Raw genomic sequence first — 21,680 nt, 5'->3', positions numbered from 1 at the left:
AAGAAAAACTGAAAATGCACATAATGATTAGAGAATTACAGTAGAACCTCGTTCATATGTGCTGAAAAAAAAAAAAAAGACATCTTAACTGGGAAAATGTACGATCCGAAATCACTAAGAGAATTTGGCAGACTCAACTGTAGTTGACATCTATTCAGCGAAGTATTGCTCGAATCGTTGAAGCACAAGACTGTGATCTGCGCCAAGTCGGTGAGGCCCGAGCAGCCAAAAACGCACATTGTCATTTTTGCAGCTTCAGCAAGCTTATGTTTGCCTCCTCAAGTACGGCCTGGGTCCGCAGCTCCTTTGAGAGGGGGGATTTTGGCAGGAAGTTTTGACATGCCCACTCGGCGCAGCGAATCATTGAAGCAGGAGATGCCGAATTGGAGCATCGAGCTGGTGGGGTTCCAACCCGAGATGTACATTGTCACTTTCCGATTGCATAGTGTGCTTTCTAAAATGGCAGGCAGAAACTAAAACGATATCCAAAACGAAATTTACTTGGTGGGCGACAACAGATGATGCCACCAGAGCTAACCATGATGCCTACTGCAGGGAATGGCAGTGCATTTGGCAAAGCGTGCAGAACTTCCAGCAACACTATACCCCACGCAATATTAAACAGATGAATAAAGTTGCAGTTTCGCTCGAAAGGCAAAGCATCGATTGCGATAGCAAATTAGGAGAGGTGTGTGAATATCAAGATTTTAGAATATTAACCGAATATGAATACTTAGCATCAAATACTGAATTGAGTATTGAATAATGATATGCAAGTGCATTTATTAGCAAGTTGCTTTAATTTAACATGCTGGAACACTGCAATTATATTGTAACTGGTAAAAAAATTAACCTAGTAAGCCATTATACTAAAAAATTGTGTATTTGGCTTATGTTAGCTCTGGAAAATTGAGTAATTTCTGCTAGTTGTCTGTTCTCGCCAACCTGTGCCTTATTATACCCCATCAATTCCCCGTAAACTCAGAACCATTTGACCATGTACCAGCCTTCACTCATCGCATTTGCTGTCAATCAGTAAGCTCAGGACTCGGTGGTGCGACCTGCACAACTTGAACATCCAGTGGCTAAGCTTCGTTTACAGGTGAAATTTTGCCAGCAGCATGAGATTATCGCAAAATTCAGAAAAAAAATCAGACACATTTTCTTAGTTTATATAGAAATAAACGCTAAGAACCATATTTGCTCCTGCACAGCCAGTAATATATTCGATTTGCTTCGAATGTTTGTATTCAATCGAATATTAGAAAATTTTCGAATACCTAGTTTTTGAATCAAACACTAACATTAGAAATGTAATATTCAGTAGTATTCGAAATTTTTTAATATTTGCACACCGCTACAAATTAGTTACAGCTATATGAAGTAAGGATAGTAGTTTTATCAGCAGTATAAACTTGTAAGCATTCGCTTGCTAACTAAATTAATAAGCATGGCATCATGCACACACAAGCAAACATGAACACATCTCATTCGATGACTGCGGATACTCACTGTCAAAATGCTGGAGTGAGGAAGCGCGGCAGCAGCAGTGAGCGAATGACCTTCGTGCTGTCTCTCACTTCAAAACACAGTGCACATGAAGCTATCAGTACTGTGTCCCCGTCACAGATGGCTTTCAAAATAGGGCCTGCGTGTCCTTGCATGGCCGTGCCATCCGCAGCAGCCGCTGGAGTAAAATGCCCCCCCCCCCCCCCCCCCCCCTGGTGCCTTGTGTGCGACAGAAGACGACGCACTTTTTCCCCACTTTCCTCCCTTGCGTGAACGAGATCGAACCACCACCATCGGCTCACTCTTGCACATATAGCATACGGCGTGCGTTGATGATAGTGTCGCCCTTGGACTTCAAATGGAACGTCACGGCGACAACAGAAATGTTCCTGGAGTTTCCATGTAATTGCTATCGCAATGAAAAAACTGAATTGCGGGGTTGTGGTATCAGGACGTCATAATGCACCAATCTCCTGACTACCAAAACTGAAGCTGGTTCATAGCATCAAGTAATATTATATTAAGTTATCTAGGATGCTCTTATGCATGCCAGTGTTTTTTCTGAGGGCTTGAACCTTCATTTAGCACAAAAAAAGGTTTTGAATATATAATTTCAGTGCTTATTTAATAACTTGCTTGCCTTAACCCTTGAAAACAAGTGAACAAGAACATAACTTCTGTGACTGTGGCATCAGTATTTTCCAGGAGGCGACCCGACAAAGGTGGCATTGCAAAACTTGCACACCTTTGTGGCATCAGCTGGAACAGATTCCTTACGGGGAGAACAGCTCTCGGCTTTTCTTGACAAGCAGGTGAGAGCACAGAGAAATGCCTGCCAGTGCATTTTTCAGGTGTTAGAGAAATTCCGCTGAATGAATTCTTCACAAACAGAAGTAACAGGAGTTGTGAGGGCTTGTAGTGTTGTGTAGAAACTGAAAAGCTTCATTTTCAGTGGCATCAGCCAGCAGTCCTCAACTTTTTGAGTCATAAGGAGCCTCACTAGCTTTCAAACTATGCTTTGAAATGTTTCTGTTCTTGCCACTTTAGGCATGCAAATTAAAGCAGTATAGATGCATGACCACTCAACATAGGTCTGCCTCGAATTAAGTAAAATTGTTATAGAGCATGCAGAATACAAGTTAGTGCAAGAGGGTGCATCTGCTTGCTTTCGAGCAAAATCAGTTTCTGGCACATAAACACATTGGATTGTTCTGAAGTTGTATGGTACACATGAAGCTAATTTGGTGCTCATGTTTTTTGTTAGATTAGAGCTGAAAATGCTTTTCTGTAATATGTGGTGGTAAAACAAAGTGCCATGTGTGCCACTGCAGTTGTAATTTATCTATTTATCTATTTTGTTTTACTTTTCCCCTTCAGGAACTGTGTACATAATTGTATACACTGAGATAATATTGAAAGAAAGAGCAGTGAACAAAATAATTGTTATTAAAATGTGTCATGTACATATCAAAACGCTTCTGATTGGACCAGACTTCAAAGTTTGAATAATATATAATAATATAATATAATATATAATAATATAATACGAGTTGTGCAGTAGATGGCTGGACGTTTGCGCTCAGCGTTAGTAATTCGTCAGGTAACTGGTTCACTTCTTTCATTGTTTCTCGCAATGTTTTACGCCAGCCATATTTTTCGAGTGGCTGGATAGGTTCCTTACATGTATGCTAGACGTGAAACAGTTACATTTCTCATATCTGTCGTTCAAGTAGAGAGCTTTCGCATGGAGTCTACAGTTTAAGAACATGACAAAGCTCACTGAAGAATGGGAAACGTTAAATTCGTTATCCAGCTGTGTGATTTTCATGATGGTGAAGATGCAAGAAATGTAGTGAAACTAAATTTTCATGGGACAAAATTGATTTGCGTCTGAAGAAGTTCTACTGTGGACTACCATTTTGTCCTACGAGGAGTGGCCAAAAGAAGCACTAAATCAATGGCAGCATTAAGACATTACAATGCGCTTTAACACTAAACACGGAAGAAATACCAAGTTTTCCCACAAAATCACTATAAGCAAAAATCTCCTGTGGTAATAAATTCTCCTTTGTCACTGTTCTGGGGAAAAGAGCTTTATAGGCATTAGCTCATGCAAATACAAGTGTGAATGAGTGATCATGTTTATTTAGGTTCTTCTTGCTGTAACTGATTTAACACAATGGGGCACAACATTTAATCCTTAAGTGAAGTTTATCTAAACATATTAAGCGGGCTCAGTTTCCTTCATGTTTTTAACAAGGGAATGTTGTTGCATCAGTAAGATAGGGGAGTCTTGTCTTTTATGCTTGCTAATTAGGTATGCACCCTATGACTTTTCGTTTACCTTCCCTAGGTACATAATAGCATTTTTCAGTAAAAGGGTCTCATATGACTGCTGCATATTCAAACTGAAACCAAAGAAAAGCATTATGAGCCAGAGTTGTTGTGCTGGCAGAAAGGTCTTTTCATTTCCTTTTAAGAACAACAGATTATGAAGCGCTTTAGTACAGATACAGTGGAACCTCATTTTTACGATTTCATTTCGTACAATTTCCCAGCTTCTACATTCGTGATCGAGTTAGCAGAAAGTGACCTAACATAGTTACGCTTCTTTTTTACCAGTTAATACGGAAAACGATTTTTTGACACCAACGTTCAATATGTTGAAAAACTGTGATGGGATGATACATTTTCCGGCTGTTAGTTCCCATGCAAACGGACATGCCAGAGGTGGAAGTGGTTAATTGGTCCAAAGGCCTCACCGCCATGTTGATGTGCCCACCTGCTTTGCCAACTGCCATGTTTCATTCTTGGCCAAATTGGTGTGAATTTGTTCCACGGCTGGAATATGGTAGCTAAACTGAAAGCATAGTTATGTGGGGTGTAAAATACACTCAACATTTCATTACTAATCATTTCCAGCACCCACCAGCACACATAGTTGCCCCATTAAGCTGGGACCAGCAAGCATTTTGGAGTTCTCTTAACCAGCCCTTCCTTTCGTTTTATGTATTTACTTATTTGGTACTGTCGGTCAACTCGGGACCAAGCTAGGAGTAGAAACATACAATCGACTCACAGGTAACATGGCAACAAATCATTAAGTAATAAACATATAATCAATAACTATTACTTAGATCTTATGATGGCAGTAAATAATCCATAATGCAATTAGGACAAATATATTAAATATACATACAAAATATAAACATATATATTACTCACAGTAGACTTGGCAACAAATCAGTTGGCAAAGGAACATGCAAACTATGCCCGCTTATTTAGGTGCAGTTAAACCTCGATATAGTGAAGTTCAATATAACAAAATTCTCGATGTAACGAAGTATTTAACTTTTCATAACCTCTTGTCCATAGAACACCTTGTATTTAGATCCTCAATATAACGAAGTGCATTTGTATGCAATTTCAATATAACGAAATTTTGCTTGTGCAGCAAAGGAAAGCCAAGACAATAAATGAAACTTCTGCAGATGCAGCTGGTCAAATGATTGAATTACAAGCAGCTGCTTGCAAACACACCTCTCAAATCGCAAGCAGCGCGACAAGAGCAACTACCGATGTGTAGCCGCATCATATTCTGTATAAAGTCCAAGTGCGATAAGATCCTATGCGCCCGCCCCGCGCACATTGTGCTTTAGATGTGAGTGAAAATGTGGGAGGGTGAGAAAGAAAGATGGTGACTTCACGTACGAGGGCCGCTCCGCGCGGAAGCGAAGGGTAAGAGGGGGAGGGGAGCGAGCTCGCGGTAGTGCAATCAAGTGCGCGGGGCGGGTAAGTTGACGCACGTCGCGATATCTGGCCCGCGTCTCGGCTGTGGCTGCACGTGGCTTAGCGTGGCTGCAGTGCGGTTGAGCGCGTACACAGCCGCGCACCCTGCGTGCCGTCGAGTCCGCGTGGCATCATGCAAGCTGTCTTCCCACAGCACGTTTAGTATTGAGAGTTGCGTAATCTCAAGTTTCGGTGACCCGTTGAAGCGAGAGGCAGACGAACCATTCAGTCTCCCCTGCAGGCGCTTTTCATGATAGTGCCATCCCATTATGGGCAACGCTATCAGCCGCGGGGGAAGACAGCACGCGAAAACGTGGCTGGCTTTGCTTAATTCGTACCACCTATGTGAAGATATCGTCGACATGGCATGAAACCGTATCATTTGTCGCTGACTCCTGAATTCATCAAAATTGTTTTCTCATTCAAATGTGCTTTTTTCGATTGCTCGATAATTTGGAAAATTCTTTGGCCCCTTGTCATGTGAGAGAAATCGATCGGCAACTGTATATATTTGCTTAAAAGGTCGAATTCCAATACAATGAAATTGCGTTATAACGAAGCAAATTGCCGATTTTACCTACTTTGTTATATCAATGTTTAACTGTACTACGAACACAATTATTACTCAATTACATATTTCAACTATCTCCATGAAAAGGCGCCAGTAATACTATGGTGTAGATACAGATAGATATCTAATTACTAGGTAAATAATTACTGAATAATTAGGTTAGAATAATCAGGAACCAAGGAGAAGAACGCATGCTTGTCTGCCGCCATGACAACGTGCTCTGGAAATTTGTTCCTGTCACATGCTTATCTGAGAAAAAAATATTACCTAAAACAGTCTTTTGAAAATCTGTGTTCCTCTACACATTTGCAATGTTTATTCCATTTAATTCTTGATCTCGATTTGCCTATATATTTTGACTTGTCAGTAAACATTAAATTAACTGTTTTGTAAAAGAGGTTAAACTGTTTCTGCTTTCTTCATGATTCTAGCAATGGCAGATTTGCTGTGATATAAAGCAGGGATAGGATACCAATATGTCTTGACTGTAAGCCCAGTACACAAACCGAAGAGCATGCTGCTGTACAATTTCTAATTTTGATATAAGCGTTTTGGAGTGCAGATCCCATGCCTCACAGGTGTACTCCAGTATGGGTCACACATCTTGTAGGCAGTTAGCTTGGTTTCGAACGTGGCGTGCATAAGCGTCCGCTTTATATACCCTAATCTTTGGTTTGCTTTACCTATTATGTTGTCTATATACATTTTCTAGTACAGGTTAATTGCAATGTTAACTTCTGAGTACTTATACTCAGTTATTTGCTGTATATTTCATGTTCATTTAGCGCGCAAGTTTAGCTGCTTTAAGTGCACGCCTGCAAGGCATTGTGTGGTACCAACAGTTGAAAGCGTCAGTCTTGGAGGCCAAGCATAATTACTGCACATGCAAGTCTTTACTGTGGTGTCACCAAGCTGGATAGTTCCTAATAAAAATAGAATTCTTGACCTGTTTTACCACCATGTTAGCAAGACATGTTCGAGCTGTACCAACATTTTTTTCTCCCTTTCAGTGCTACATGCCATTGGTTTGCATTACTGTGAAGGAGCCTGTGCTCCGAGTGTAAAATTTGGACATGACACTTTTAATCATCTAAAAAAATTTTGAATTTGTTTATTTCTTTGTTCCTGGTGTTCTGAAAAATGAAAACAGGATGTTCTTTATAAGTACTCTAGCTTTTTTTCTTCTTTTTCTTTAAATTCTGAACATCTTTAGCCTGAAGTTAAACTGGGGAGGCCTCAAGTTTCAAAATACACACACAATTGTGCAGTAACTACTGTTCTGCAAACTGCACACACACACACACAGCGCAATGGTCCTGACAGTGTGGGTTAGTTGGTTGTAGTTGTTTTCTGGCAAAGCTCTGAAAAGCTTGCTTTCCTAATCCGTGCATTAACCCTGGTTGGCCACTTCTCTCGCTTTCACTTGACTTGGTGGTGTCTCGAGCATGCACCCCGCTGTCAGCTGACGTTAGCCGTGCATCATGCACCATCTCTCATACAATTGTACAACCACAGATGCTGTACGTGCTACACAGGGAAGCCAAATTCCAGGAGACATGGAAGCCGTGTGGGAAAAATAAGATCAGACTCTCGTGTCCCCATAACTTTGAGATTGGGGGCACACAACCTCAGGCAATCTCAGAGGCCCCAGCTTACATAGTTGGTCGGCACCATGTGCCTTGTCCTGTCAGAGCTGTGAGCCATAGCTCGTATAACTGAAAGGAGCGGGAAGGATTTCCAGTAGCGTGTGTGCACTGCTCTCTGTGCGTCATCACTGGCAGATGCGGGACATGTAGGCCTAGGCAGCCGCCTGGACACCTCGAGATTTCAAGTGTTTACCTGTTTGTTCTTCGCACTAAGTGGAGCCCACTGCTTGTAGTTTCGATTATTCTGGTGCTGTATTTGATTTGAGAATCTGATATTTCATTAATATGAATATGTTATTGATTATGGCAAAATGTCTGCCGTTACCAACCAGGAAGTGAAGTGTTTTCCTTTTTGCTGATTTACATGTTGCTCAGTTGAATTGATATTCAAATAGTGCTGCATGTGCTCAAGAAATAAGACATTTGGCACCACTTCTTTTTTTTTCATGTTCTCTTTCCTATACTGATAAGCAGAAAAGTATCTTATATTCGATGTGATGGTATTTGACGGACAGATTTTATAATAGTCGTATTTAGTTCGATTAGAATTTTTTTTTTTTTTATGTGCACACCCCTAATGCGTATCCTTCATATAACAATACTTTACAGGTGGGCCTGCCAGTCATGGGGCCCTATGAAGGCTGTCTAGGCAGCCAGCCACGCTTACGTGGTTATCCCTGCGCTCTGTGGATGCTTTTCCACAGCCTGACTGTTAGTGCCTACCTCAAGTCTGGAGGTAGAGTGTCTGCATTATTTTCTTGCAAATATAGTTTAATATGTTGTGATAACTTGCACTGCTATTGCCAAAGGCTGTTAAGCAGCCTGTGAAATAAAGGTTGAGTTGCCATGGTAATCGACAAAACTTAATTTCTTAAGCGTGATGCATGTTAAAGCATATTAGCAAGCTGCCCCTCTAACATTTTCTCCATTGATGTCTAGAGAAAATCCGTTTACATTCAGTATATTACCATTTTACAGTCTTAAAAGGGAACAAAATCCCAGATATGTACTCATCTAAGTGTTTACGGTGTCCCAAATGGTGAATAGCTGTTTTACACTATGTATAGTACTATTGCCACTTTGCATGGCAGAATATACTGGGCATGCTGGTATACGAGGGACGTTCCGAAAGTAAGTTTCATCATTTTTTTGAAAGGGAAGATGGTACACTGGGTAAAACAAACAATCGCTGTAAGAATCCATGCCTGTTGCTGGTTCAACAACGGAAGGAGCCTGGGAAGTCCGCACAGCCTTACATAAGTTCAGAACTACATTCGCACCAGGAGAGGATAACATCACGAACAAAGCTCTTTGAAACCTTGATGACAGATCGATACAGGTGATAACCCAACCCTAACTCGCACTGGGCCGCAGGAGCCCTCCCACCACAGTGGACCCATACAAAGATAACCTTTATTCCCAAGCCAGGCAAGCTGCTAGGTCTAAAAAACCTACGACCGATTTTACTCATTTCATGTCTAGGTAAGCTCTTCGAACATGTCATACTAGAAAGACTCCAACAGCATATGCACGCACATAATCTCTTCCTTCACACAATGATTGGCTTCCACGGGCACATATCCACTCAAGACGTCATGCTTCAGCTCTCTAAAGAAGTCCTGCACCCCCGGCACGCCAAACGCACTAGAGCCATACTAGCACTCGACCTCACCAAGGCCTTCGACAATGTGGAACATATCACAGTGCTGAACGCCTTATCCGATCTACATGTAGGCGGGAGAACTCACGCCTATGTCACAGCTTTCCTACAGGCCATGACTGCAGTCCTTACTGTGGGAGAACTGACAACAGAGAAGCTCCAACTGGGTAGCAGAGGCACACCGCAAGGGTCAGTGCTCTCGCCACTCCCCTTCAACCTTACTCTCATTCCCATGGCCTGGCAAATATTCCCAACCTCTCGCACTCCCTGTATGCAGATGGTATTGCCTTGTGAACCTCTACAGGCAGCATAGGCGACATGGAGGCGACCTTATAAGCAGGAGCCGATGTGGTGGTGGAGCGGGCTACGGCAATAGGCCTCGCGTGCTCCTCCACCAAGTCGGAACTTCTTGTTCTCGACCCCCCCAAGAGACGCACAGGCCCAGCTCCACCCTCCCAGCATCCGTATCCACATGAGGACGTACTCCATTCCAGAGGTCACGCAGCTACGAGTACTTGGCATGGTCATGCAGAACAACGGCATACACACGGCGACCATGAACAAAATCACCACCACAATACATTACACTATGCACCTGATTGAACGGATAGCCAATAGACACAATGGGATGAGAGAGCATGACTTGAGAAAGTTAGTGCAGGCCTTTGTCATAAGCAGAGTAGTATTGGCGGCGAGGAGTTACGGAGTCGTCATCTATCGGAAGCGCCTCGCTGGCGTAGTATGAGGGATCACGTGGCGCGCTCCTCATAGGATTTGCTGTCAGCGCTCACCGAAAACACCACGTGCGAGCTCTCCCGGACATTTCTGTAAGCACTTTCGAAACGAGAGAAGTTTCTTACTGTCTAAATAATAATCTTGGGCAAACTGAAAGCACACAATCGTTTACAGACGCTATATCTCTTTACCGAATGCGTACAGTAAACGCCACTGCGCGCGGTCGCCGCGATGGAGTCTCCCGAACCGGCTTCTTACGTGAAAGGTAGGTAAACGCTGAGAGCAAACTATGTGAAATATGTTCTTATAGTGTTTGTATAACTAAATGGAGTGTAATAGAACGAAGCCTCAATGAAGCGATCGCGCAGATTCGCAGCGACCGAGTGCGCGTCTGCATGCTTGTCCGCGCACTGTTTCGCTTTCTCCGCGCGCGCATTTTCGCACCGTGCCATGAGCTTTGGGCCGCAGAATATGAGCATTTGACAGTATACAAGCAACCATTGTTGCGTGGGCGCTATCAGAGCTGTTCAAAAATAATTTCATTGTAGAGACTTCGATGCCTACGGGGACTGTGATGTGCCGTCGCGACGATTCAATCTTTTTTTTCTTCTAAATTCTTTGACCTTTCAATACTATTTCTCGAGTTGCGTCGCACTGCATGTTTATCGGTGCTCTCAGCGTGCAATTTCCCTCTGCTCCTTTTTTGTAATCCAGTGCATTAATTCATAACACAAACATGACCATATGCCATGCTTTTTTTTTAAATGTGCTTCTTACCGCTGCCTTTCCACTCCACTGAACTTGCCAGTATCTATAGCATCGACAAGTTCATACACCAAACCGTCATGACATTAGTCGGGCAGCGGACTCGGGCGAGCGTCTCAGTGCGCGTTTTCAGAACATCGCAGACCGGGCGCCGTAGCAGAAATCTTCCACGCGTCTGTGCTTGCTGCATACCCGATTTGCAGCCGATGACTGTTTGCCGGTTTTATGTTTCACGACGAGCCAAGCTTCATGCAGCTTCTTGTCCTGCGGCTACGTGTGAATAAGGCTGACACCGGCCTCCGTTACGTGCGTCCGGCCCTGCGGCACCGAGCAGTAGCCTACCATGTTGCGCGCCTTCAAAGGCAGCCACTACCTATTGTAGTGCTTTGAAGCGTTGTTAAGGAGACACTCGAAGCGGGAAAATTTCGTCACTAAATGAGGACCGCAGCGTTCGAGGGAATTTAAACTCGTTTTCAGCTCCCTTCGGCGCGCCCGAAGCAGCCGACGTGGCCGCTATGTCCACGTGATCCCTCCTAGCACGTCACGCCGACGGTGGCGCCAGCTTTTCCAGTGGCGGAGCTCGAGGCCAATACTCGCTCCCATACCTACATCTCAACCGGGCAGAAACGGAAAAAGTGGATGCCCTTATACGTCAAGCGTATAAGACAGCACTCAACCTCCCCAGGCACACGCCAAATGAGTGCCTCCTTCGCATGGGGGTACATAACACATTTGATGAGCTCATGGAAGCCCATCGCACAGCCCAAATTGAGAGGCTGTCCTCTACCACTACAGGTCAACACATCCTGGACAAACTAGGACTAATCCTGACTTCCAAGGCCAATCGGACATGTCCCTTACCATCGGACATACAAAACTGCATCACTATTCTCCCCCTGCCTAAAAACAGGCACCTCATGCATCACAAGGCACGCAGGCAGACCAGGGCAAAAGCCCTCTACAAACAATACCAGCACGACCACCTCACTGTGTGTGTCGATGCCGCTAGCTACCCACAGAAACCACCCTATGCCGTAAGTGTAGTGTCACATCAACTTGGTTACATCACAGCTGCTACAATACAGGCGCGCACATCCATAGAGGCGGAGGAGGCTGCCATAGCGCTGGCCATCTCAACCACCGCTGCCGAGGTTATCCTTAGCGACTCCAAAACTGCAATCCGCAACTACTCTGAAGGTTGAGTTCATGAACCGGCACGGAAAATTCTCAATCGTAAGACCCCTCTCAGACCAATTAAGCTCATCTGGGTGCCCGCGCACGCAGGCCATCCAGGCAATGAGATGGCCCATTCTATCGCTCAAGTAGCCGTCAACCGAGCCATGCCGTCCGATGACCTGGATAACACCAGAGACTTGGTAGAATATCATGAGGTCACCCTCCACTACCGCGAAATGCGGTTGAGATATCGTCCACCACATAAATCCTTAACGAAATTCCAACAAACTACCTGGCGCCAGCTTCTGGCACAAACCTCCCTTTCTCCAGCTTTTCTCACCCTGGTTCATCCAGGCCTATATCGACAGGAATGTATGCTCTGCGGCGCGCCTAGAGCCAACTTCCATCACATAATGTTCTTATGCCCTGAGCTCCAGCCACCCTCTGAGTGGAAACTCACCGACGTCGAGGGATGGGAGAACGCGATGTCTAGCTTCAACCCAGCCGACCAAATACGGCTGGTGGACTGGGCTCTGAGGGTCACCGAGGGCCACAAACTCCCGGACACCTTACGTGCTCCTGAGCCCCCTCACAAGTTATGTTGTAAAAAAGCTCAAGTAATAAATGTTTACCACTACCACCACCTCAAAAACACTGCTTTGGTAGAGCAGTCTGTGCAACAATTCCTTGTATTGCAGGGCACCGAGTTTTACTAGAGTGGTTTCTTCAGAATGATTGCACGCTATGACAAATGTCTCAATGTTGGTGGCGACAAGTGGGAAAATAGTGTAAGGTGTATGGTTCATGATGCCATAGTGCATTTCTTTTTGGCAATAACATTTCCATGTGAAAATAAATGACAAAACTTGCTTTTGGAACGTCCCTCATACATACTGAATTGAATAATGTGAACAGATGACGAGGAACAGCACTTCGTCTTGTCTCGTCCGTCCTCGTCCTCAGTTCAAGCTGTTCAATTCAGTACCACATTAAAGCCATAAATGGGGACTGCAAGCCCCGATCCGTGCTCCTGTCAGTGCTTATAGAATTACAAATGGTGAATATAGCTGTTTTACACTTTATATATTACCACTGTATAGTCATAAATGGGAGGAAAAAATCTCAAATTTGCTCATGTCAGTGCTTGTAGCATTATAGATGGTGAATGGCTATTTTATTGCCCAACATAGCGCAGTTGTGAGTGATATTGTGAATTCTTGTACATGACCTACCCAGTGCATGCACTTGTGTTGTTGGAGCTAAAGGTGCACTGTTCTAATGCTACAAAGGAGCACCGACACAAAAAACTAGCTTTTTTTGCTTTATACAGTTAAACCTTGATATAAGTAACTGCGATATAGTGAAATCCTCGGTATAATGAAGTATTGATCTTTTTATAAGTTCACATCCATAGTATATTATGTGTTTTTAACTTCAATAAAACAAAGCATATTTATCTGCAATTTCAATACAACAAAATTTCACTGCTCTCGCCAAGAAAAACCAGTAAATGACAGCTACTGCAGGTTCCAGCGATCAGATTGCGCGCTGTGTGTTAGAAAGCAGCCTCCAAAACAGAGCAGCGTCTTCTCCGCAGTAGAAAATTTAGCTGGTTGTGGCTTCTGAGATGCACCGCCAGGTCTCGGAGGCCATAAGCTGGCAAGTGCAATGTTGATCAGAGGCACTAGGGCATACACATCAACGCATCGTATTGTGCACTCTATGCAGCATAGTTCCATATTCCACGTGTGTCTTCCGTCAGCGCCAGATTTGGTGTCTCGGATGCTTCTGTTGTCTCCATCTCCAAGGTCAATACACCAATTCTCCCTGTCTCATGTAGCAAGTGATAAGCATAAGTAGCGGTAAAGGCGGTAGCACTAAATGTAACACCCTTTTGCTGTAGGACGAGGCTAGCATCTTGCAAGCAATCTTGGTTGGTAAGAAAAAAGGATGTCGCCACTGGTTACGCAATATACACCACAGAGCTCGCTTCCTTCAACTCGAACTCAAAAGAAGCTGACCTAAACTTGCTGAAGAAAAGGACAAATTCCCAGTGAAACCAAATGAAGCCAACAAATGCCTTTACTGGAAATGAAAGTGTTTTCTATGAATTTACTGCTCCTGCAACAAGTTTTGGATATAAGTAGCCTACCGGTTATTCAGAGCTGCTTGCACTTATCTGTGGCACTGCTGCCTACTCCATAAAACCATGTAGGTGTTCGGTCATAAAATTGACTTACAACTATTGAGCCAATCTGTAACAGCGACTGAAATTTTTGACACTATACCAGATCTTGCTCGATTTCTTGGACATGATGTGCGTGCGCTGTAGCAAAACAGGAACTATGGCAGCTGTGAACAAACTTGCGATAATTCAGGTTTTCGCCTTGCTTCCACAAAACTTTAAAGGAAACCTTTCTTGCAGAATCCTACAGGTTTTGATGCTGCATTTATCGGGCTGTGTGGAGAGCAGCACTTCGGTTCGGTGAACATAACATTTGGTGTCGTACAACTCTGGGCGACACCCGAGGTTATGTTGACGAGCCGCAGCGGTGGAATGGACACGAAAGTTTCGCTTACACCGATCTCCGCAGCGCGTTGAACTTGCAGTCCCCGTGACAGCGGCCATATGCCAGCTGTGACGGGGAGTGCATCGATGCAGCATCAAACTGTAAAAGTTATTGGTGGCTCCCAAGTTCAACAAAATTTATTCCTCTTTTTGTGTTATTGAAATTAGTTTTTTTCTGACTGCCTGATTATTCAGACTTTTTTTATGGCTCCTTCCATATAAAAATGAATCGGTCAGAGTCCGCTCTGTGCAAAGGTCAAAGTTCAGTGTAGTGAAATTTCCATATAGTGAAATGAAGTGTCGATTTTACAGACTTAGTTATATCCAGGTTTAACTGTGTATGGTAACTGCTGACTTTGTAACCATGATATGGGACCTCAGTTCTTTCAATGTTTTGCCACATGCTGACACATACTTCTGAAGTATGTACCCCCTTATGTAATACCCCGTAAGGGGCCTTTAAGGATTAATAAATGATGATCATGATGAGGTTGTAGAAACTGTACCACATGCTTTTTACACGTAAAAGGGTGACACATGACAATTATAAAGGTTGGGAAACACTTATATATACTAACATATCTGCCAACTCTTCAGAATTTTCCGTGAAATGTACGAATTTCGAGCAGTCTTACGATTTTACAAATCTTGCTTGAAATCTTACGGAAAACATTTCATTTGCGAAAAAAAAAGAACAACCTGAAAATGTAGTAAAACTACACCCTGGGTACCTTGCGCTGCCACGAGAGGGCTGTACGTATACGTGGTATCATCATCAGCAGCTGCAAGGTTGTAGTGACTTCTGTCGTCTACTAGGGGGGTCACAAATCCATATCCAAAGCTCGATAGTGCCAATAGCGCCTCTAGCACCTCCGCAAACCTGTTGCCATGCTGTTGCCTTTGTTTGCGCGGGCTCACAGGTTTGGACCAGTCAGCTTCGGTCACTGCAGTGTTGGCCTCGCCTTTTGTGTGACTAGCTGCCACGTCGAACGCAGTGCGACTCCAGCCTGTAGCGGCTTCGCAGTGCAATGGTGGGCTCGAAGCCCCGACAGTACTTCCAAGTGTTTTTGATATCGCACACGGCAGAATTTCTGTGCTTCATGCCATCAAAGAAAGGGGAGAAGTTCGGATTCTGCACCACGTGTGCCATGTGATGTGAACATCTCACATGGCAGCAAGTCTGACATCAAAGTCCACATTGCTTCGAAAAAGCATCGGTTATATACGTGCAAGCCGCGGACAGCCAGCCAAGCCTAGCAAGTTTTGTACGCAGCAACAACGGCCTCGATGTCATTTGTGCTGAATGCCTCTTGACGGCATTTTTAGTTGAACACAAGATCCCGCTGAGTGTCAGTGATCATGCCAGACGGCTTTTCCGGAAGATGTTCCTCAAGTGCGAAGAAGCGAAATGCTATGCCTGTGGACGAACAAAGATGACTTCAATTGTTTGGGAAATGGCCGCCAACTTTGTTGACTCCTTTGCTGATGCCCTAAAACAGCAAGTATTTTCAATCGCTGGTATGCAGTAACAATACGGATACGCAGCTTTACTCTATTGTTGCGACATATTTTGTTAAAGAAACGAGTAGAGTCGAAAGCCACCTTCTTTGCCTTAAGAAAATTCAAGCGGAAGCGACGGGTCACAAGATTGCAAATCTGGTTCTGGACGAGATGAAGTCTCAGAACTTGCCTGTTGGAAACCTGTTGGCTATGTGTTCAGACAATGCCAATGTCATGATTGGCAAGAAAAACAGTGTTTCTACTGTATTGAGAGAGGCTCAACCAGGTTTGATAGGGGTTGGTTGGCTGTGCCGTCTCATCAACTTGGCCGCCCAAAAAGGAGCTTCGTTTTCCAGTAAAAATTGATGATGCTTTGGTTGACTTTTTTTTTTTTTAACCTAGAGAAAAGCTCGAAATGAAAAGATTGACCTAAAGAGTTAAAAAAAAATGCAAGACGCCGAGGTCAGAAAGATGAAGCATTCGCCGACACGTTGGCTGTCGTTGGGAAAGTGTGAAGATGCTGCTCGACCAGTGCAAACCACTACTCAGCTTTTTTTTTATCTGAAACAAAGCAGTCAACAAGCAGAGCTTGTTTTTGTAGTCATACCAAATTCTGAAGACTTCTCACAAACCCCCAAGAATCCTGCACTGACCCCAAAGTCTGCTACGCATCTTCAAAAGACTGCTGCAGGCCTCGGGAAGAAAAGCACCGATGGCGATGAACTCTTGCTAAAGAGGAAAGGAGCTCGTTCTGGACCTCAAGCAAAAAAACTGAAACTTCATAACAAGGATTCTGGGGAAGCCAGCCATGTGACCCGTGAGGAGCACCTATTTTATTTGTGTTCATCATCATCATCATCATCATCATCATCCCATTTTATGTCCACTGCAGGACGAAGGCCTTTCCCCGCGATCTCCAATTACCCCTGTCCTCCGCCAGCCGATTCCAACTAGCACCCGCAAATTTTCTAATTTCGTCGCACCACCTAGTCTTCTGTCGGCCTCTACTGCACTTCCCTTCTCTTGGTACCCATTCTGTCACCCTATGGTACAACGGTTGTCTACTCTACGCATTACATGACCTGTCCAGTGCCATTTTTTTCTCTTCATGTCAATTAGAATGTCGTCTATACCCGTTTGCTGTCTGATCCAAACCGCTCTCTTTCTGTCTCTTAAATTTATGCCTAGCATTCTTCATTGCATCGCTCTTTGCACGGTCCTTAACATGTTCTCAAGCTTCTTTGTGAATATCCAAGTCTCTTCCCCATATGCCAGCACTAGTAAAATGCAGTGATTCTACACCTTCCTTTTCAATGATAATGGGAAGCTTCCAGTCAGGAGCTAACGATGTCTGTCGTATGCAATCTAACCCATTTTTATTCTTCTGTGAATTTCCTTCTCATGGTCAAGGTTCCCTGTGATTAGTTGACCTAGGTAAACATACTCCTTCACACACTCTAGAGGCTGATTGGCGATCCTGAATTCTTGTTCCCTTGCCCGGTTGTTCATCATTATCTTTGTCTTTTGCATATTAATCTTCAGCCCCACTCTTACACTCTCTCTGTTAAGGTCCTCAATCATTTGTAACTCATCTGCAGTGTTGCTGAATAGAACAATGTCATCGGCAAACCGAAGGTTGCTGAGGTATTCGCCATCGATCCTTACTCCTAAACCTTCCCAGTTTAATAGCTTGAATATTTCTTCCAAGCACGCAGTGAATAGCATTGGAGAGATTGTGTCTCCTTGTCTGACTCCTTTCTTTATAGGTATCTTCCTACTTGTGTAGAATTAAGGTGGCTGTGGAATCTCTGTAGATATTTTCTAAGGTATTTACATAAGCGGTCTGTACTTCTTGACTACGCAATGCCTCTATGACTGCTGGTATCTCTACTGAATCAAATGCTTTTTCGTAACCTAGGAAAGCCATATAGAGAGGGTTATTGTACTCTGTGGATTTCTCTATAACCCGATGAATGACATGGATATGATCCATTGTAGAGAATCCCTTCCTGAAGCCCACCTGTTCCCTTGGTTGACTAAAATCCAGTGTTGCCCTTATCCTATTGGAGATTATTTTGGTAAATATTTTATATAATACTGGGAGTAAGCTAATAGGCCTATAATTTTTCAGTTCTTTAATGTCTCCCTTTTCGTGGATTAGTATAATGTTTGCATTCTTCCAGTTTTCTGGGACCCTTGCAGTCAATAGACATTTTGTATAGAGAGCCGCCAGTTTTTCAAACATTATTTCTGCTCCATCTTTGATTAAATCGACTGTTATTCCATCTTCTCATGCCGCTTTTCCCCGTTTCATGACTTGCAAGGCCCTTCTGACTTCATCTCTAGTTATAGGAGGAGTTTCTGTATCCTGTTCATTATCGTTCCGAATGGAGTTCTCCCGAGTCCTCTGGGTACTGTACAGGTCAGTATAGAATTCTTCCGCTGCATTTATTATAACTTTGAGATTGCTGGTGATATTACCCAGCTTATCTTTCAGTGCATACATCTTGGTTTGTCCTATGCCAAGTTTCTTTCTCACTGATTTCAGGCTGCGCCCATTTTTTATGGCTTCCTCAGTCTTTCTCACGTTATAATATCGAATGTCACTTATTTTCGCCTTGTTGATCAGTTTTGACAGTTCTGCAAATTCTATCTTATCTCTTGAGTTGGACAGTTTCATGCTTTGTCGTTGCTTTATTAGGTCGTTTGTTATTTGGGAGAGCTTGCCTACTGGTTGCCTTGGTGCCTTGCTTCCCACTTCAATTGCTGCCTCTGAAGTCAACCTCGTTACGGTTTCATTCATTAGCTCTGTGTCATCATCATCGTCTCTCTGTTCTAAGGCTACAAATTTGTTTGCAAGTACCAGCCTAAATTTGTTTGCTTTTATCCTTACTGACTCTAAGTTGACCTGTTTCTTCTTTACCAATTTTACTCTTTCTCTCTTCAAATTGAGGTGAATCCTAGCGCTCACTAACCTATGATCACTGCCTATACCTTAGCTATCACTTCTACATCCTGCACTGTACTGGGATCGGAAGAAAGTATGAAATAAATTTCGTTCCTTGTTTCACCATTAGGGCTTTTCCAGGTCCGCTTTCTGTTGCTACGCTTCCTGAAAAAGGTGTTCATTATTCTCAGCTTATTCCTTTCTGTGAATTCTACCAGCACCTCTCCTCTAGCATTCCTAGAATCGACGCCGTGTTTGCTAATTGCCTGTCCACCCACCTGCTTTTTCCCCACTCTTGCATTGAAGTCACCCATTACTACTGTATACCGTGTTTGCACTTTTCTCATCGCTAATTCAACATCTTCATAAAACTGATCTACTTCCTCATCATCGTGGCTGGATGTTGGAGCGTAGGCTTGTACTACCTTTAATCTATATTTCTTATTAAGTTTGATTACGACTACGGCTACCCTCTCATTAATGCTGTAGAATTCGTCAATGTTGCCTGCTATGTCCTTATGGATTAAGAATCCTACTCCGTATTGCTTCTTATCAGGGAGACCTCTATACGAGAGGACATGGCTGTTATTCAGCAACATATAAGCCTCGCCAGTTCTTCTAATCTCACTAAGGCCGATGATATCTCAAACAATGTCTGATGGTTCCTTGAACAGTACTGCTAAGCTAGCCTCACTTGACAGACTTCGGCAATTAAAGGTTGACAGGGATTGTCTTTTTGTCCAAAATGTTGTACTGCTTTTTGAGAAGGTAAACTGCCTTCTTCAGGCACAGGCTCCTCAGATTCATATGCTGAGGGGCCTCTTGAACCGCCTTTTCGAGGCTCACCCGACTATATTTGTGCGCCCAGTTGTTGTCAAGGCATGTCGTTCATTGCTGGAAATTGACCGTGGAGCTCCAGAGAACCAGAAAGGTAATGAAGGCATAGTCATTTGCAGCACAACCTACTCTGTGGTTGAGACACTGAGCTGCATTGAGAGAGAGCAGTTCTTCTCTGCTGTACATCTGTACTTAACGGCAGCATGCGATTCCTTTCGCCACAAATTCCCACTAGAAGACGTCCATCTCAATATGGCTGAAGTTGCTCAAGTAAGAGCTCTGGAAACTGCTTCATTCAAAAGTGTATGTCATTTTATTATGGCATTCCCTGCTATCCTACCCCAGCCAGTGGCGAATCAAAAGAAGCAATCGACGCACTTGAAGTCGAGTTTTGCCAACTTGCAAGCATATCAGGTTCCAGCCTACATATTGAATGAGCCAAGGTGCGACGTGCAGTGGTTGCAATTAGGAAGCGTTCGAAATGTCGATGAACCGCGCATGTTCCACAGAATTTCAGTGGTTATGTTGGGTATTCTCTCCATTTCCCACAACGATGCTGAATGTGAGAGAATATTCAACACTGTGAATAAAACTCAAACATAGTTTTGCTTATCTGTGTGTGACAAAATACTCAAAAGTCTGCTGATGGTCAAGCAGCACCAGAGTGGTACTTGCTTTGAGCAAACCTACACGGAGAAGTTTCTGAAGCAGGCAAAGTCAGCAACAGCAAAATCATTGCAAAAATAAATTGTGCCCCAGTGGAGTTTTCGCTCTTTTCTCTCCAAAACATAAATTTCACTTGCGGTTGTGAAACTGTGGGTAAGCTTGTCGCAAAATGTAAATCCCGTAAAAAAAAAGGGTGCACAACCCCCCCACTCGCCGCGATAGTTTTACGAATTTCTCAATTTTCAGGTTGGCAGGTATGTACTGAAGTTGGTCTGGAAATGTTGGATCTGGCATCATTGATACTATCATGACGTCATTACAGAAATAAAAATGTGCTGTCATTGCGTAGCAAAATGGCTAGCTGTTATAAATTTGCTTACAAAAAAAAAAAAAATGAGTGCTGTGCACTTTTTTTCTGGCTAAGGCCTGAGTGTGGCAACCACCGCTATCGCAGTAACGGAGTGAGCCAGTGTATCATGATGTCATGAAATGATGCATCAACCTCCAGAGCATTGAAACCGAATCCTGTTTATAGAAACAAATGTTATATTCAATTATTTAGGGCGCTGTGATGCTTTCCAGTATTTTTTCTGGAGTTCAGAGGGCTTGGGTTTTGATTACTAAATGTCATGTCGGTACTCCTTTAAGGATTAAATCATTAAGGCAGGGTTGAGGCTTGTCTCATGTTGAATGTGGATAAGAACTAAGTGAAGGAGGAAATAAAGCTTTGGTTTGGGCTAGTTGCTAGTTGGTTCATCCCAAGACTATAGACAGGGCCGTGCATAAAAACACTTGACAAGAAGCATAGAAATATCCAAAGCAGCCTATTACTTGACTTGTTCAAAATATTGCTGGAGTTAACCTTTAAAGGCCAACTACAATAAAATTTTGGACCACATAAAACACCTAGCTTAAGATAGTGTAGATATAGAGGAGCCTCCGGGCAAAATTTGATGTTTGAAATACCAGCAAGAACGTCATGAAAAGCTTCCGAAAATAGCTGTTTCTGATACTGAAACTGAAACAAAACAAAAAAAAGAATGCTGCCATTACCACTCACTGGATGTGACGCATGACATAGCACATGACTCATTGGCATGATCTTCACTATCACGGAAGCCACGCTGCTGCGTAGCATAGATACCGTGGCTGCCGTGGGGCAACATGACGACCCCTCTCCCTGGGTGAGACGCTCTGACTACCGTCTGTTCTGATTGGTCTCATTGGTTCTCCGGGTGTGGCACCCATGGCAGCCTGCGGTGTGCTGAAAAATCTAGGACGTAGCATGCTGGGACTTGCGTCATAGTAAC

At 43.5% G+C, this 21,680-nt stretch overlaps 1 protein-coding gene across 6 annotated transcripts in view; it reads left to right on the top strand.

The window, feature by feature from the left end:
• Window positions 1-21,680, top strand: part of LOC139053133 (sulfhydryl oxidase 1-like) — a 140,147-nt gene that overhangs the window by 57,278 nt on the left and 61,189 nt on the right. For all 6 annotated transcript variants that reach the window (XM_070530285.1, XM_070530287.1, XM_070530284.1 and 3 more), the window contains 2 exons: window positions 2,205-2,321; window positions 8,125-8,251. In XM_070530285.1, the coding sequence (XP_070386386.1) occupies window positions 2,205-2,321; window positions 8,125-8,251 (244 nt within the window). The remainder of the gene's footprint in view (window positions 1-2,204; window positions 2,322-8,124; window positions 8,252-21,680) is intronic.

The sequence above is a fragment of the Dermacentor albipictus genome, chromosome 1 (assembly GCF_038994185.2).
Source record: "Dermacentor albipictus isolate Rhodes 1998 colony chromosome 1, USDA_Dalb.pri_finalv2, whole genome shotgun sequence".
Classification (NCBI taxonomy): domain Eukaryota; kingdom Metazoa; phylum Arthropoda; class Arachnida; order Ixodida; family Ixodidae; genus Dermacentor; species Dermacentor albipictus.
Note: the sequence above shows the minus strand (reverse complement) of the source record. Positions and strands in the feature narration are given on the sequence as shown.